At 39.3% G+C, this 16153-nt stretch overlaps 1 protein-coding gene across 1 annotated transcript in view; it reads left to right on the top strand.

The window, feature by feature from the left end:
• Positions 1 to 16153, top strand: part of snx2 (sorting nexin 2) — a 32060-nt gene that overhangs the window by 7522 nt on the left and 8385 nt on the right. The window contains exons 4-11 of the mRNA XM_055633129.1: positions 1023 to 1089; positions 3144 to 3187; positions 4094 to 4235; positions 6648 to 6726; positions 9983 to 10058; positions 12286 to 12399; positions 12638 to 12731; positions 13750 to 13955. Of these exons, the coding sequence (XP_055489104.1) occupies positions 1023 to 1089; positions 3144 to 3187; positions 4094 to 4235; positions 6648 to 6726; positions 9983 to 10058; positions 12286 to 12399; positions 12638 to 12731; positions 13750 to 13955 (822 nt within the window). The remainder of the gene's footprint in view (positions 1 to 1022; positions 1090 to 3143; positions 3188 to 4093; positions 4236 to 6647; positions 6727 to 9982; positions 10059 to 12285; positions 12400 to 12637; positions 12732 to 13749; positions 13956 to 16153) is intronic.

Here is a 16153-nt window from a genome sequence, read left to right as displayed (position 1 = left end):
GCATACCATATGCCTTCTTAACCACCCTATCTACTTGTGCTGCCACCTTCAGTGAACTGTGAACATGGACTCCAAGATCCCTCTGCATTTCAATGCTGGTACGGGACTTGCTATTCACTGTATACACCTTGCATTCACCCTCCCAAAGTGCAACAGTTCGCACTTGCTGAATGTGCCATCAGGCGGGGTAATAAACTAGAGGAGCAGATTTTCAAGTACAGCTGTCTACTGTTGGAGTCCTAGATATGTTTTCATGGTTTCAAGGTGAGTTTATTGTCACTTGTACCAATTAAGGTACAGTGAAATTCAGATTGCATACAGTCATTTTATATCCAATATCTAAATGGTTGAACTATTTATCCATTAGAAAATGCAATCTGGGAATTTGACCACAGTTTTAGTTTGTGAATTTTTTTTATGATTGGGGTAAATTGGGAATATCTTTCTTCAGCTAACCTGGCTACAAACTACATGTTATTGCAACTTGAAATTGGTACTGCAACTGACTTGTTTGTACAAGTTTATTTTGCTATTGTATCAAAAGAATGAAATGAGTTTGCATCTGGGCTTGACCAACTTCACCTGGACTGGAGGTAAAATGGGAACTGGAGTTTCGTAAAACCCGTGACCAGTTTGACCCATTTCTTCGCCAGTCAAGAATGTTTTAATGTCATATGATCAAAACAATGAAATCCTTATTTGCAGCAAATTCTTACCTGCTGGAGTCTTTGATAGTAATGCTTACTGCCTTAAATGCATTTGTGGTCTGTTGATATGATTTAATGAATGTCCATGTTCTTCACATTTAGTTTATATTGATGTCCTAAACTGCAACATTACACATTTGGTATATAATTAACGCAATGTTATTTTTTGACTGGATTGATTTACTGTTGTTTACTCCTAGTTTGTGCTTCAGCCATGAGGACTGATTTAAAATCTGAATTGAGTTCTTAGTTAATTGTCCTTTTAAATCTGGAAACATTATGCTACGGTCATTGCATTTGTGACTTTTATTGCAGCTCGAGGAAGAGGCAAACGGAGATGTGTTTGACATTCAAGTGTCAGTTTCTGACCCTGAAAAAGTTGGTAAGGATTTTAAATAATATTGTGGAGATATATTGAGTATTTCAGAGCCTATCCCTTTCTGGACTTGAATATTTTGATTAGTTCTAGTCTTAAACTCTGTTCTTCCCTGGTAAATTCCCCTCCTGATGTTTGTGTTTTGTATTCCTGCCACTTGATCTGCATTAATATTGTTCTTGCTGTTTACCCTTTTCTGGAATACCGTATTTCCCAGCAATGAAGACGCTATTTGTTTACCCAAAAATAATGCACGAAAATTTAACTGCGTCTTGGAGGCCGAAGGTTAGGTTGTTAGCCAAGAAAGATAGACTTGGATAACAAAATGGCTGAGGGGGCTTCACAGATGCCTGTTTTACTGGAGATTCCGATGTGTTGTTCTGTGGAATAAATGTTATGGAAACTTGCAGCAGGTTATTTGTATTTAGTGGGAAAAGCATTAAAAAGGCTGAAGAAAGTGCTGCGAACTGGATTAAAGTGCAAGAAAGCCTTCAAAGTCCCTGCTGATGTGCTGGAACACAAAGAAGGCCCCCATGAATCATTAATCTCGGAGCTGTCTGCGAAAACTTACCGGGAAAAAGTGCTCCGACCGCGGGACCTAGGTACTCGCGGTAAATAGCGATCGATATCCCTCCGTTTATCTCCCGTTATTGGGGTCCGAAAACGACCGCTACAGACGGCACTATGTACAGCCTCCCCCCTTCCCACCCGCGGAGGTGATCCGTGATCGCGAATCGGCCGCTTATTCATTGAGACCGCGGCTTCACTTTACCGCGAGCACCTATGTCCCGTGATCGGAGCACTTTTTCCCGGTAAGTTTTCGCAGGCAGCTCCGAGATTATTTGTTAAAGACTTATTACTCTACTACAAGCTGGCATTAGTGACAATGTTTAATTGACTATGTTATAGTTTAGGCCCTCAATTTCATGAATGAATGGATGAGTAAGTGAGTGAGTGAATGAATGAATAATGAATGAATGAATGAATTTATTCACATTATAAAATGGTGCAATTAAATTAATTAAAGTCCATACAGATAGTTTTTCATAAATTCAGACTTTAGTCTTACCTTTCAGTTAGTTGATTCATGGGGGCCTTTTTGTGTTCCAGCACATCAGCAGGAACTTTGAAGGCTTTCTTGCACTTTAATCCATTTCGCAGCACTTTCTTCAGCCTTTTTAATGCTTTTCCCACTAAATACAATTAACCTGCTGCAAGTTTCCACGACATTTATTCCACAGAACAACAGGAATCTCCAGTAAAACAGGCATCTGTGAAGCCCCCTCAGCCATTTTGTGTGCTAGCCTGAAACAAAGCGCGTGATTGGCCAACTGGCAGACAACTCAATGTTAAATGTGCTTTGATTGGACTAAATAATTCCCGACATTTTTTCGGTTTTTCTCTAATTTAATAAAAATGTGCAAGTCTTCTTCATATCGAGTTTCAGGGGTGATTTATATAGATTTTTTTTACACAATATGTGAAAATTTCATGTAGTTTGGTGACTTGGGTCACGAAATCCTATTTCTAGACACATTTTTGATGCTCGGCCCACAGCCTATATGTTAGCACGAGTAACCTCAATTGGTCCCTTGAACTAGTATTGTCATTCAATAAGATCACAACTGATTCAACGTGTCCTGGTGTGCTTCCGTTTTTCCCACCATCTCTCCACCTGCCGTCACCCTCCACCCCCCACCCATTCATTCAGAATGGAGGCGATCTGGAAGCCTTGGGCAAATTGAATTGTTACTTTATTTATTTGTTTATTATTATTTGTTGAGCGTGAGAAATTTTACGTCCCGCCAGCCTTTTTTCAAAATTTAGCAACTCAAAATGGGGGTGCATCTTCATTGCTGGGAAATACGGTAAATGGAATGAGGTTTATTAGCCTCTTCTATTGAGTGGGTTTTCACAGTGTATTTTCTCCTGCCCTCAGTGCTTTTCCACTCTTTCTCCACCATTTTATTTTGGGACCCATACCATTTGAATAATAATTCAAATTTTTGGTTTACTTTGGTTTCATTATTGTGAATCTAATTGTGTGTTTTGTCACTTAGGTGATGGAATGAATGCCTACATGGCTTACAGTGTGTCAACTAAGGTAAGGTAATGGGGTTAATAACATGGCTGTTCAGCAGGGCAAGTAATAGATAAAGTGTGTTGTGATGATTTTTGAAGCTGGATTGCACTGGTTCTGTACTAAACTACTCCCACTTATAATTGAACAACTTAGCCAACATGTAAACACCAAGATCAGAGGGCTCTCTGCCCATTGCAGTTGTTAGCAAAAATGATAGTTGAGCTATCATGTGGCTTGCAGCAGCAGTGCAGGATACCTATGGCATTAGTTAAAGGCTGATTACTAGTCTTGTGTTACATTGATTGAAATTAATTGCAGTGGCAAGAATAACAAATCTGGGTCAGCAGCTTTAATTGACTGGTCACTATAGGTCAGATGATTAATGTTAGGTCCTTGCAGAGCTTGTGGTCCATGATCTGGACCCATTGTAATGAACATCCTAATTGTATGATACTTGCTATAACGTTGACAGCTATGTGGGTGGGAACTATTATTTAAAGGTCTTTTAAGCCAATGCAGCAAAACTGCTGTTTGAAAGTTTATATGTACAAATTGGCACTTATTCCAAGATCTTTGTTTCTCTTTTGCCTCAGTGCCTGGGGGAAGGGAAGATGGGGGAAAAAAATCTAGGCCACGCCAATCATTTGGTTACTGCTCAATAGTAGTTCAATGTTCACTTTTAGACTACACTGGAATCTTAGGATGGGTTTCTGAGATGCAGATTGGGAATCATCCAAGGTATTGAAATCAGTGCAAGCAAGATTCATGTGTGACACTGACCTATTAAATTTGAATTGTTTTACAGAACTTTAATGCATTAAAATGTGGTGTAGGTGTGTAAAGCTTTCCAAACATAATGGCATCAACCAAACCAATTGGAATGTTAGGGCAGTATGGAGTAATGCTGGATATTCTTCCATTATACAGACTACTTTATCCATGTTCAACAGCAAAGAATTTGCAGTCAAAAGAAGATTTAGTGACTTTCTGGGTCTGCATAGCAAATTGGCTTCAAAGTATATACATGTGGGCTACATTGTACCTCCTGCACCAGAAAAGAGCCTTGTGGGTGAGATCATTTATTCAATTTGATAATGTAATATCTCCATTTGAGTGGTTTCACAGTTCATTCTGGAGGCTTTATTTCCATTTTTATATTTGGATAAGATTATTTTTTGGGTACATCATGATCTGCTTACAGAATTAGAGGAGCAAATGCCCTTTCATGTCTCATCCTAGCTAGCCACATTTTAAATGATTCAACATTTTGTTTTGACTGAAATATTTTCGAGTTGGGGGAAAAAAAGATACTGCTTTTAACTTTCTCACCAACTAAACAAGGATCAAACTACATTATTCCTTGAGAATTTTTTCTTGCAACTTTACGATAACTTTTTTTAAGAAAGCTGTCTCATGTTTGAAGATAGAAAGCTTGTATTCTTGTATTCAAATTTTATTGTCGTTGCCTCACTTTGAGACAACGAAATGAATTTCCCGTACAGCAGTATCGTTAAAAAAAAATCACAAGAAAAATAATAAAAATAAATAATAAATAAATAATAAAACATATTAAAAAAATAAAATTGAAATTGAATTAAAAATTTAACAAAAGCACAAACACAAAAAGTCCACGACACAACATAACATAAATGGCACCCAGGTGAGGAAGGCACCATAGTCCAGCCAGCCTCCCCTCCGTGTCCATCCGTGGTCGGGGCCTTCCGAGCACCCGCAGTCGCCGCCCCGGGTGGCCCGATGTTCAGGCCCTCACGCCGGGCTGGTGGAACGCCGACGCCGAACCCCGACGGTGAGCATCCTCCTCCTCAGCGGCCCGGACCTTCTGATCAGCCGCCTCCCGCTGCCGGAGTCTGCAGCTCCTGAGTCCACAGGCCGAGCTGGGCAGAGTCACAGGACCCCGCGCTGTCCATCAGCGCCGCCCGCGTTGGGAGCTCTGCAAACCGCAGCTCCATGATGTTGGTGCAGCAGGTCCAGCACTCCGGGCTCCAGACGGCGACCCCCGGTAAGGCATCGCCAGCCCCGCGATGTTCCAGCGCTGTCCCGCCGCTGCTGGAGCTCCGGTCGATCCCGGCAGGAAAGGCCGCGCCAATCCAGGTAGGTAGGCCGCTGTGGGGGGGGGGGGGGGGAGGACGCGACTCGAATAATAGTCGCGTCCTCACCAGGAAGCGGCTGAAGTACGGTATCCCCCGCACCGTGCCCTCTTCCCCCACATAAAAACACCAAAAAACACAAAAAAAATACACTTTTAACATAACAAAATAAACAAAAAAACAAAAAGATACCGGGCTGTAGGTGGAGGCTGCTGGCACCAGCGCCACCGGAAGTACAAGCTGAAGCTGGACAAGTTCTTAAGGTGGCTCTCTATAGAAAAATTGGCTCAATTTGCAACGAAAGTGAGACTATCTAGTAAGTCTTGAACCCGACAAACCTCCTTTTCCAGTTTTCTCAAGTCATTGAACGATGTCAATAAACTTAAATTCTGTTAAACATCCTAAGAGAAGTGTAATTGTGATTTGAATGACCTATCAAAAACTATAATTCACTTTGTGATTTTTTGAGATGAGAGGAGCTAATGGTCCAAATTCAATAAGTAAATTAACATTTTTTTTTCATTTAACCACGTAGCATTAACAATATTGCCACTTCAAACATAACCTTGTCTCAATCTTCACTATTTACTAAACTAGTTAAAAAATAATATAGAATGCTCTGGTTTGCTGTCTGAGTTCTTGTGGGATCAGTTGCATAACCTCAGTACACAGCAAAGCTTTCCTTTATTGCTCTGTCAATTGAGGAAAGGCAGAATCCCTATCACCAGATCTTTGGTCAGCTATGATCACCGTAAGGGGTGGAGGTGAGCCAATCTGAGCCAATATTTATTCAGGTGAAAAATAGAAATTTGATGAAATTGTAGATTGAAAGTTGCTGAAAATCTTGCTTATAAACCATGTTAAAGCTCATTAGGACGGTACAAACATCGTCAAAGGAAACATGGTTCATGGATTTTTTTGGTCTAATTCCCTGATCTAATTGTAATATCTTGCCAGAATCATTTGCCCTTTATGTCCTGGTTAACTGTTCTTTCAATGTTTACTTCAAGTTCCTTTAAGAAATTGGTTTTACTAAATTTTAGGGCTGTGTATTTTATAAACTGCTCTTGTTTCTTGTTCTTACACATTTTGCAATTAACCTGCTTACTGGCTAAAATAGTTAACAGGAAATCTAAATCTGGTTGTCCTTGGAACTTCTCAGAAAATTGTCAATTGTGGTAGTCCTTTATCCTTTTAACCGAAATATTACCAGAAAACATACTTCTGTCTTTAATATAGGTGGCAGCTCTTGTGTTACCAAAAAATAGGATGTATGGAATTGTTTCCTGTGCTTTATAGTGATTTTCTAAATTGGGCTCCTCAGTTGATGGTATATATCAGTTTTGAAATTGGAATATGTCTTGTTCTGAAAGGCATGACCAAAGTTAAAGTTGGAAAAGAAGACCCATCATCAGCTGATTTTGTGGAAAAAAGGAGGGCATCATTGGAGAGGTAAATCAATTTAGAATAAATGTGTTAACTTTTTAAAGAATGCTGAATATGTCTCAACGTTGAAGACTTGTGTTTCAAATGCTTGGCATTCTAACTTTGTAGTGTATTTCATGTGACATTAACTGTGACTTGTAATTGCAACCCTTCATGATTGTCATCAAAAGATGACAAGTAACTTTCTCATTCAAGGTTTAGAAACTGGCACTGAGCCTCTGGATATGTGCAATTGGCAACACGTTTTCCTACCTTTTGTCATTACCGTTCTTTTCCTTTCCTTAACCCTCAAGCAGTATAGCACAGGAACAGGTCCTTCAGCTCATGAACTTGATTGCAAATTAAATTATTCCCTCTGCTTGCACATAATTCATACCCCTCCATTCCCCACATATTCATTTATCTATCCAAAAGGCTCTTAAATGCCACTATCTGCTTCCACTACCACCCACTGCACTTGGCAGCACATCCTCGATACATACCACGTAAAAACAAAACCATTCTCCTTTAAACATAGCCACTCTCTCGTTAATACTATACAAGTCAAGTCAAGAGTGTTTTATTGTCATATGTCCCAAATAGAACAATTAAATTCTTACTTGCTGCAGCATAACGTAATGTAATCATAATATTTAATATTCACTGGTGTTTAACATTTCCTCCCTGGGAATGGTTGGAAAAACTTGATATTTACTTTAATAGTGTACAAAGGCTATTTTACCAAGGCATATATGGGAGTTTACCAAAGTAAGCAATATTTTTTTTAGTAAATGGACAAGCTAAGTTTACACGGCACACGTGTTTGAAAATTAAACCATGTACTCTCAATGTGTTACTAGATACAGCTTTTGATCTGCAGTGTAATTTGATTTACTGACATTTTCTTTTTGAGTTAGAAGTGAATTAAAGGATGCAAGTTAAATTAAACTTTAATCATGGTGACAATTTGCTGTTTCAATCAAGGACTGCACAGTAAAGTGATTTTTTTTTGGGGGGTGGAAGGCAACTAACTTGACCAGCACACGCAGATCTGTCATTGCAATATTTAAACTATTTGCCTGCAATAGTTAGAATGAAGGAATCCTGCACGTACTTTTTGAGTGCATTTCTGGCACTTTACAAACTCGTTAGAATCATAGTCATAGAGTAATACAGTGAGGAAACAGGCCCTTCGGCAACTCGCCCACACCGGTCAGCAAGGTCCCATCTACCCTAGTCCCACTTGCCTGCGCTTGATCCATAACCTTTCAAACCTGTCCTATCCATGTACCTGTCCAACTGTTTTTTAAACGATGCGATACACCCAGCCTCAACTACCTCCTCTGGCAGCTTGTTCCAAATACCCTGTGTGAAAAAATTATGCCTCGGATTCCTATTAAATCTTTTCCCCCTTTACCTTGAACCTTGAACCTTGAACCTATTTCCTCTGGTCCTCGATTCCCCAACTAGGTAAAAGACTCTGTGCAATTTTGTGTGAAAAAAATAATATTGAGGTCTATCGCATTTTGATAGACCACTTGAGGCTATGACAGGTAGTAAATTCCAAAATGGCCCTTTTGAATAACAGATAACAGACAATAGAAAATAGGTGCAGGAGTAGGCCATTCGGTCCTTCGAGCCAGCACCGCCATCGTCCCCAATCAGTACCCCGTTTCTGCTTTCTCCCCATATCCCCTGACCACTGCTATCTTTAAGAGCCTGTCTAGCTCTCTCTTGAAAGTATCTAGAGAACCGGCCTCCACAGCCCTCTGAAGCAGAGAATTCCACAGACTCGCAACTCTCCGTGTGAAAAAGTGTTTCCTCATCTCTGTTCTACCGGCTTACCCCTTATTCTTAAACTGTGGCCCCTGGTTCTGGACTCCCCCGATATCGGGAACATGTTTCCTGCCTCTAGCGTGTCCAAACCCTAAATAATCTTATATGTTTCAATAAGATCACCTCTCATCCTTCTAAATTCCAGAGAATACAAGCCCAGCCGCTCCATTCTCACAGCATATGACAAGTTGAAATAGAAATATTAAGCTCTCACTTCCTACAACTTGGAACACTTAACAAAACATGCTGGTAATACTCAACCAATCAGGCTGCATTAGCGAAGACCAAAACACTTAAGGTTCCTGAAAGGTGAATGACCTGAACATTGTTTTATCTTTTGAAGCCTTTATCTTTTCCATTTTCCTTCAGATATAAATGAAAACAACCTGGCTCAGCATTAGACTTTTGCGTATTTAGTTTGTGTAAAATTGTAGTTGCATCTCTGGTGAGAAAAGCCTGTTTTTGAACTATTGCTTTTTTCTATCCACGAATTTTAATGTAATTCAGTTCCTTGGCCTACTTTAATTTGTCACCTATTCGTGCACTTATAATGGGCCTAGAGCAATAGAGGGAGTTAAATGTTTTCATGGTAAGTATCTGAAATTGATGGACAATTAATGTGTATTTTTCTTTGGATTAGAATATAAATCTAGCTTTAAAGTTGCTATTGGAGGAGTCTGCAACATTTTTTAAGTTGTGATCAATTTAAGGAAATCTATTCAGCTTAAAGAATTTTAGAACTGTTTTAAAGGACGTGCTTTTATTTGTTGGTGTTTAATTGTTAAATGAGAATTTGTGCTTGTAGGATCCAGGCCAATCACTTTTGGGGCACTGTGGAGACAATATTACCAATGGTCAACGAAGGTTTAATTTTTGCTCTAAACCAATAATAGAAGCTCAAATTTATCATTTAATGGGGTCAATGTCAATCTTTATTTATATTGTTTTTCAAATGATAATGAGAGCTTTGGGATTTGCAATATCACAAAAAAATGCAGCTTTTTATCCCCATGTGGGAGCAAATTAAAAATTAATTATAATGGTTCAAAGATTAATCATACTCAATGTAATTTAGCTGTAAAACTTTGTAGTCTAGATATGAGACCTGTCTGGTATTTATCTTGACAGTTTGATGCATGATATTTTGTGCACCTTGATGCACAGAATAAAAATTCAATTTTAGTGGAGTCTTGACATTTCTCTGCCCTTTTTTTAAACCTGTTGATGTATCAAAAGGTCGAAGTCATTAATGCCTGCGTATTGTTGCCATCAACCAGAATGCCTTGCATGAAAATCTAATTCTTGTTTTGTATGAAGAATTGTCATTTGAAATGCAAACATTAGATTTGGCAATCTGTACTAATTATGGACATTTGGATAACTTGTGTAGATTTTGATTACTATTTGTCCAGAGTCCAATGGATGTTTGTCAAATTTTAAATTGCAGGTATCTGCAACGCACAATAAAGCATCCAACGTTGTTGCAAGATCCAGATTTGCGGCAATTTTTGGAAAGCACTGAGGTATGTAAACTAATATTTCAATGTTTTTAAATAATTTATCAGACTGTTGTTTCTGTAATCCCCAGGTAAACTAGTGCATCGTATTACTCAGGCACACATTGGCTCCGAATCCTGGAACTGGTACCGAAAATTGGTTGGGTGTGGAGTTTTGGAATTGTGTAAATTGGTTGAAGGTTATTGCTACACTCAAAATTGCTTGGGAAGTTTTTTGAAAAGTTGCCAACCAATTGTGTTGAAGGTTATCCGTCCTTTCACCCTTATTTATTTTTATTTTTTAGTCCTGCTACACTGGAGCAGCGCTGGAGCGGCGTTTCCTGCTGGGACTGCAGCTTCGAAACCGGGTCGCCTTGCGGTAAGCTGCCTGGGCTGAATGTTTTTTGAAAAGTTACCAACCCCGAATATTTGGATGTTATTGTGTAGGGGGACTTTCATGACAATAACAATATCTGGCCATAAAATATCTGATTTGTGATGGGGGAAGAAGTTAATGGACAGCAAATGTTTTGTGTGTAAGACAATTTAGCGTGCCACAAAACAACTATTTTTCGACTGTGCCTATAGGTATGAAAACTAAGGTTTAGCACAATCTAAACAAGAAATCCTTATTTGAGAAAACCGAATTGTGAAGGAAAAGGCGAAAGTACAGAATATTCCTTGGCAAACTTTGGACTAAATGACTTAGATCTTTTGAATAGGAATAATATAGTTGTACATTTGTGCATCATATCACTTGTAGATCATATAATTTTATAGTTGGACCAGTATTGTGGTTTTTAAGGTACAAGCTACAGTGGGACATTTAAAGACCAAATACGATATTCAACTTGGGAATGCTTTTGTCCAACATTGCAATGCTCTGGCTATTACAGGCGACAATATTGTTTTTTGCCCATGTCAATTTTTAAAAATGAACGTTAAGTGGTCAGATAGTCATGGAGTGATACAGTGTGGGAAACAGGCCCTTCGGCCCAACTTGCCCGCACCAGCCAACGTGTCCCAGCTATACTAGTTACACCTGCCGCATTTGGTTCATATCCCTCCAAACTTGTCCTGTCCATATACCTAACTGTTTCTTAAATGTTGGGATAGTCTCTGCCTCAACTACCTCCTCTGGCCGCTTGTTCCATACACCCACTATCCTTTGTGTGAAAAAGTTACCCCTCAGATTCTTATTAAATCTTTTCCCCTTCATGTTAAACACATGTCCCCTCTGGTCCTTGATTCACCTACTCGGGGCAAGAGACTTTGTGCATCTACCCGATCTATTCCTCTCATGATTTTATACTCCCTCTATAAGATCATCCACCTGTGGTCCAAGGAAAAGAGTCCCAGCCTACTCAACCTCTCCCTATAGCTCAGGCAACATCCTTGTGAATCTTCACGAATTGTACAACTCAACGTGACCTCCCAACTTCTGTACTCTTCAAACGCGATTGCTTTGCCTGGGGCCACCAACAAAATATACTTTGGCAAAGACCTATGTAGAAAATGTTACTTTTTTAAATGCAAAACCTTCCTCAAAACATCTAGCTCAAATTGAAATTTCATTCATTAAAGGAACTTAATACTTCATAGCAATTCCTTTGTGTCATCTTTCAGGACAACATCTCCCATATAGGCAGCAATGATGCCAGACTCTGTAAAAGCAGATTGAAATAAATCATTGGGCAGAAAGAAGAAAAAAAAAGAATTGAGGATTGTGCTTACAGCCGGCTTTGAAAAAGGGCTTTAGGTCTACCTCATCTGATATATCGCATTTGCCGTACTTCCTGTCTTTGTCTATTTAGATTTTTTAAGTGCTACTGTCAGCACACCAGCAACTAAAACAAATTTTCCTCTTTAAACCTAAATAAATCTGACAGTATGGCGGTGTTTAAGTAAAATCTTACCTGGGTAATAATACCAGATCGTCTCTGTGCACAATTAATTAAGCCAAGGTTGCTTTCATCCTAGGCAATCCTAGTTAACAGTGAATGCAGGTTTAATGCTTTGTGTTCCTTCCGTGTGAAAATAGGATTGGAACTTGTCTGTTACAAGTAGTAATACTATATTTGGGTTTTTTAAAGGGTTAAGACGCCATTCAATCGGAATGCTTGAGTAAGCTGCAGTGTGAGCTTGTCTGTATAGAGAAATGCATAAGAATAGAAAATTGTGTAGTTCTCCTTTAACCAGATACCTCCAAGGCTTTTAACGGGATTGCACACCCTTATTTGTCATTCAATTCTAGCTGCCTCGTGCGGTTAGCACCCAGGCTCTAAGTGGTGCGGGCATATTGAGGATGGTGAACAAAGCCGCTGATGCTGTCAACAAAATGACAATCAAGATGAATGAATCGGATGCAGTAAGACCTGATATTTGAACTTGATTAATGAGATGAATTAATGAGATTTTGCAGTTCTTTTCTAAGGGTAAAAGACAACAGGATGGATGGCTATTTGCTTATTTTCCTCTGATTCTCAGTTAAATTGGGAAGGCTACGGCCACAATTAATTTGTTTTCGTTTAAAAGTGGTTTACTGGTGGTAACATAATTTGTAACGATTTGTTCTTGCTAAATTAACTCCATTCTTAATCTGACAGTGGTTTGAGGAAAAGCAGCAGCAATTTGAAAACCTGGACCAGCAGTTAAGAAAACTACAAAACAGTGTCGATCTTTTGGTCTGCCATAGAAAAGGTGTGTGTATTTTGAGTCTTCCACGACATTTTCATTTGAAATTGGAACAAGGCTATTCGTAATGGTTTAAATTTAAATTGTTGAATAGTGGAGTAAAATTAGCATTAATGGTGACCATGAAATTACCAGATTGTTCTCCAACCCAATCGGTCATATTCATACAGTATGGAAATAAGCCCTTCTGTCCATCTTGTCCATGCTGACCAAGCTGCCCCACCGAAACTGGTACCTTTTGCTTGTGTTTGGCCCATAATCCCTCTAAACCATCCTGATCAATGTACCTGTCAACATCTTTAAATTGTGTTCTTGCACTAGCCTCAACTACTTCCTCTGGTGGCTTGTTCATATATCCATCACTCTCTGGATAAAGCTGCCCTTCGGGTTCCTATTAAATCTTTCCCTAGGAACTTTTCATAGGAACTATGTCCCTAGTTCTTGATTCCTTTACTCGTGGAAAAGGACTGCATTCATCCCATCTATTCCCATCATGATTTTATAACTCTTGATCATTGGCGACTAAACATTTGCATCTCTTGACTTGAAGGCATGTTTAAAACGGTCCAGTGCCTTCATTCTCTTTGCCCAAATAGCTACTTGTTTTTCTCGCCACTGATTAAAATGTCCCATGGCACGAGGTTTTTACTTTGAATTGTAACATTTGCAATCCTTTTGTATCTCCAAAGATTGTGGCTAGCAATTCTACAATTTCTATATAGAAATAGACAAAACTTGTTACGAAATGCAGGCCTTTTCATTGCCTGCTTTTTGACTTAATTTAGTGTTTGGCAAATTTGACCTGGTACCAGTAATATAAAAGTTACTTCAGTACAGCAGTCATACTATCTGCCTCTGGATCTTTTAGATTTTTAATATCTTTCTGATCCAAGGAATTGAAAATGTAATTGTTGTCAAATTCTTAGTTTGATGTGTATTTGGGGACTGATGCAATAATTCTGCAAGTTTTTGCAGGCATTTTAAATTGGTTTTATTATTTGGCATTTGCAAATCACTTTTTTAGAACTCTCAGTCAACACTGCTGCCTTTGCCAAGAGTGCAGCCATGTTGGGTAACTCTGAGGATCACACTGCCCTCTCGAGAGCACTTTCACAGCTAGCAGAAGTTGAAGAGAAGATAGACCAGCTTCACCAAGAACAAGCAAATGCTGACTTCTACTTATTTGCTGAACTTTTAAGTGATTATGTTCGACTCATCACATCTGTAAAGGTAAAGTGTTAAGCAGATCTGGAATTCTGGTATTTTTTTCCCAAGTTAGATCTGTAAGACTTAGTGAATGTTTAGCACAATCCTTTCATACCATTTTGAGAAACAATATTCATTTAACATCTAAGACTACAGAACAGTAAATCTTGACTGAAATTCTCTGAATAATTTGAAAGCTACTGAAATTCTCTGAATAATTTGAAATAGCTATGAACCTTAAAAACAAAAGCTTGCTGAATAGGTCAGTGTAGAACTTTTAACCTACAACTAACACGGGCACTGAACATGTCCAAACAATAAATAGAAAAAAACATAAAACACAAGTACAAACAACGCAGCAAAACCAAGCAAATAAAGTTAATAAACAATTCGACACCTCACTGGTCTACAAAGGCCATGGAGAATAGATATGTCTTCAGGAGTGATTTAAAAATGCTGGTTTAAACTGAAGATGGACACAAAATGCTGGAGTAACGGTGGGACAGGCAGCATCTCTGGATAGAAGGAATGGGTGATGTTTCGGGTCAGGTCTGAAAATGAGTCACGACCCGAAAACGTCACCCATTTCTTCTTTCCAGAGATGCTACCTGTCCTGCTGTTACTTCTGCATTTTGTGTCTATATCTTATGGAAGTTGGTGTTCAACGTCTGATTTTACCAATGGAAATTTCAATTACAGAACATATTTGGATTTGAGGAAAAACTATCCATGAATATTATGTTGGATTGACTTGCATAGGGAATTTCTTTGGGACATATAGATGGAATAATTTGGGACCGGGAGATACATTTTAAGAATATAATTTTTAGCTTGAATAACATCTCGTAAAACCTGGAACAGTATAGCACAAGAACAGGCCCTTCAGCCCACAATGTCTGTGCCACACATTGCCACGACCAACAAGAGTTACGAAGTACTAACAACTATTCCTCCATTCCCTGCATACCCATCTGCGAAAACAAAAGTCTCTTAAATGCCACTATCTCATCTGCAGCTCCAGTTCCTTAACGCAATCCGTAAGGACCTTCAGCTGAATACATTTACTGCAGGTCTAGTCCTCCTGCATCCCCTAAATTCCAATATCTTGCTGGAGGAGCATTCCAATATACAATCAGTCATCTCTCCAACACCTAAACCTTGGAGGGGTTGCACAAGAGAAGACAGGCTGTTACCCCAGCTCAGCCCTCTGTCCAACGCCTCTTGAGCCAAAACCTCAGTATTGCACGTACTCTCAAACATAGCACTTCATCGCATTCACAGCCACTCTGCAAAACCTTCCCTTTATTGGTTGCCTTGCCTCTCCCTGAGCCAGTCAAATAAATATTCCTTCATTTAAAAAGCCTCTTTCCAATCAAGCTGTCTCTCAGCTTCATCTTAAGCCAATTTAATTGGGGAAACATAATCTGAAAATTGGTTAATTTAAGGAGGCCTTGGGTGATTTACTGTAGTTGCAAAATGCTATTTTGTATCCCCATTGTAAATATTTTATATTTCAGGGTAGTTGGATAATCTCTAACCTGTACAGTGCTTTTAAGGCATACTAATTTATTTTTTAACGTGGGGGGGTTGAGTAGGGTGTGGGTGTTTATTGCGTTGTGGCTCAAAGTAGTACCTAACGGTGCGGGATATGAACTAATTATTTAAAATACAATAGTTTGCTTAAAGCACTGGTAAATCAACATTCATGTGTCCCAGCATGTATATTGTAACAAGTCTTATTCCTAGCCGTAATTGCTCAAAATGATGAATAGTTAGAACTTTTTTAGTCCAATTGTCTGAACAATCTCAGCAGAGATGATAATTGTCTACTGCTTGACTGCCCCATCAGGATTCATATGCTCAAGGGCCTGTCCCACTTGGGCGATCTAATCCGCGAGTTCTGGCGAGTTTGCCCTCGACTCATACTCGCAGCATGATCGACACGAGGTCGTAAGAGGTCTTCGTAACTCTCCTTCATGCTCGAGAGTGGTCTCCGAGTGCTCGAGGCCTCAGCTAGGTCGCGGCGGTTTTTCCAAGTTAAAAAAGGTCGCTATGGAAAAAAAGGTCGCTATGGAAAAAATCGACACTTTTTTTACTCGTAGGTTTAGTCGTAGTAGGTCGGCATGTTAGTCGGAGGTAATCGAGGGTAGTCGAAGGTAGTCGTAGATAGTCTTCATCATAGTCGAAGTGAGGTCAAAGGAGGTTGGGGTAAAAGTTGTGGG

This window comes from Leucoraja erinacea, chromosome 3, assembly GCF_028641065.1.
Source record: "Leucoraja erinacea ecotype New England chromosome 3, Leri_hhj_1, whole genome shotgun sequence".
Lineage (NCBI taxonomy): Eukaryota > Metazoa > Chordata > Chondrichthyes > Rajiformes > Rajidae > Leucoraja > Leucoraja erinaceus.
The sequence above is the reverse complement of the archived record's forward strand: the minus strand, read 5'-3'. Positions and strand labels throughout refer to the sequence as shown.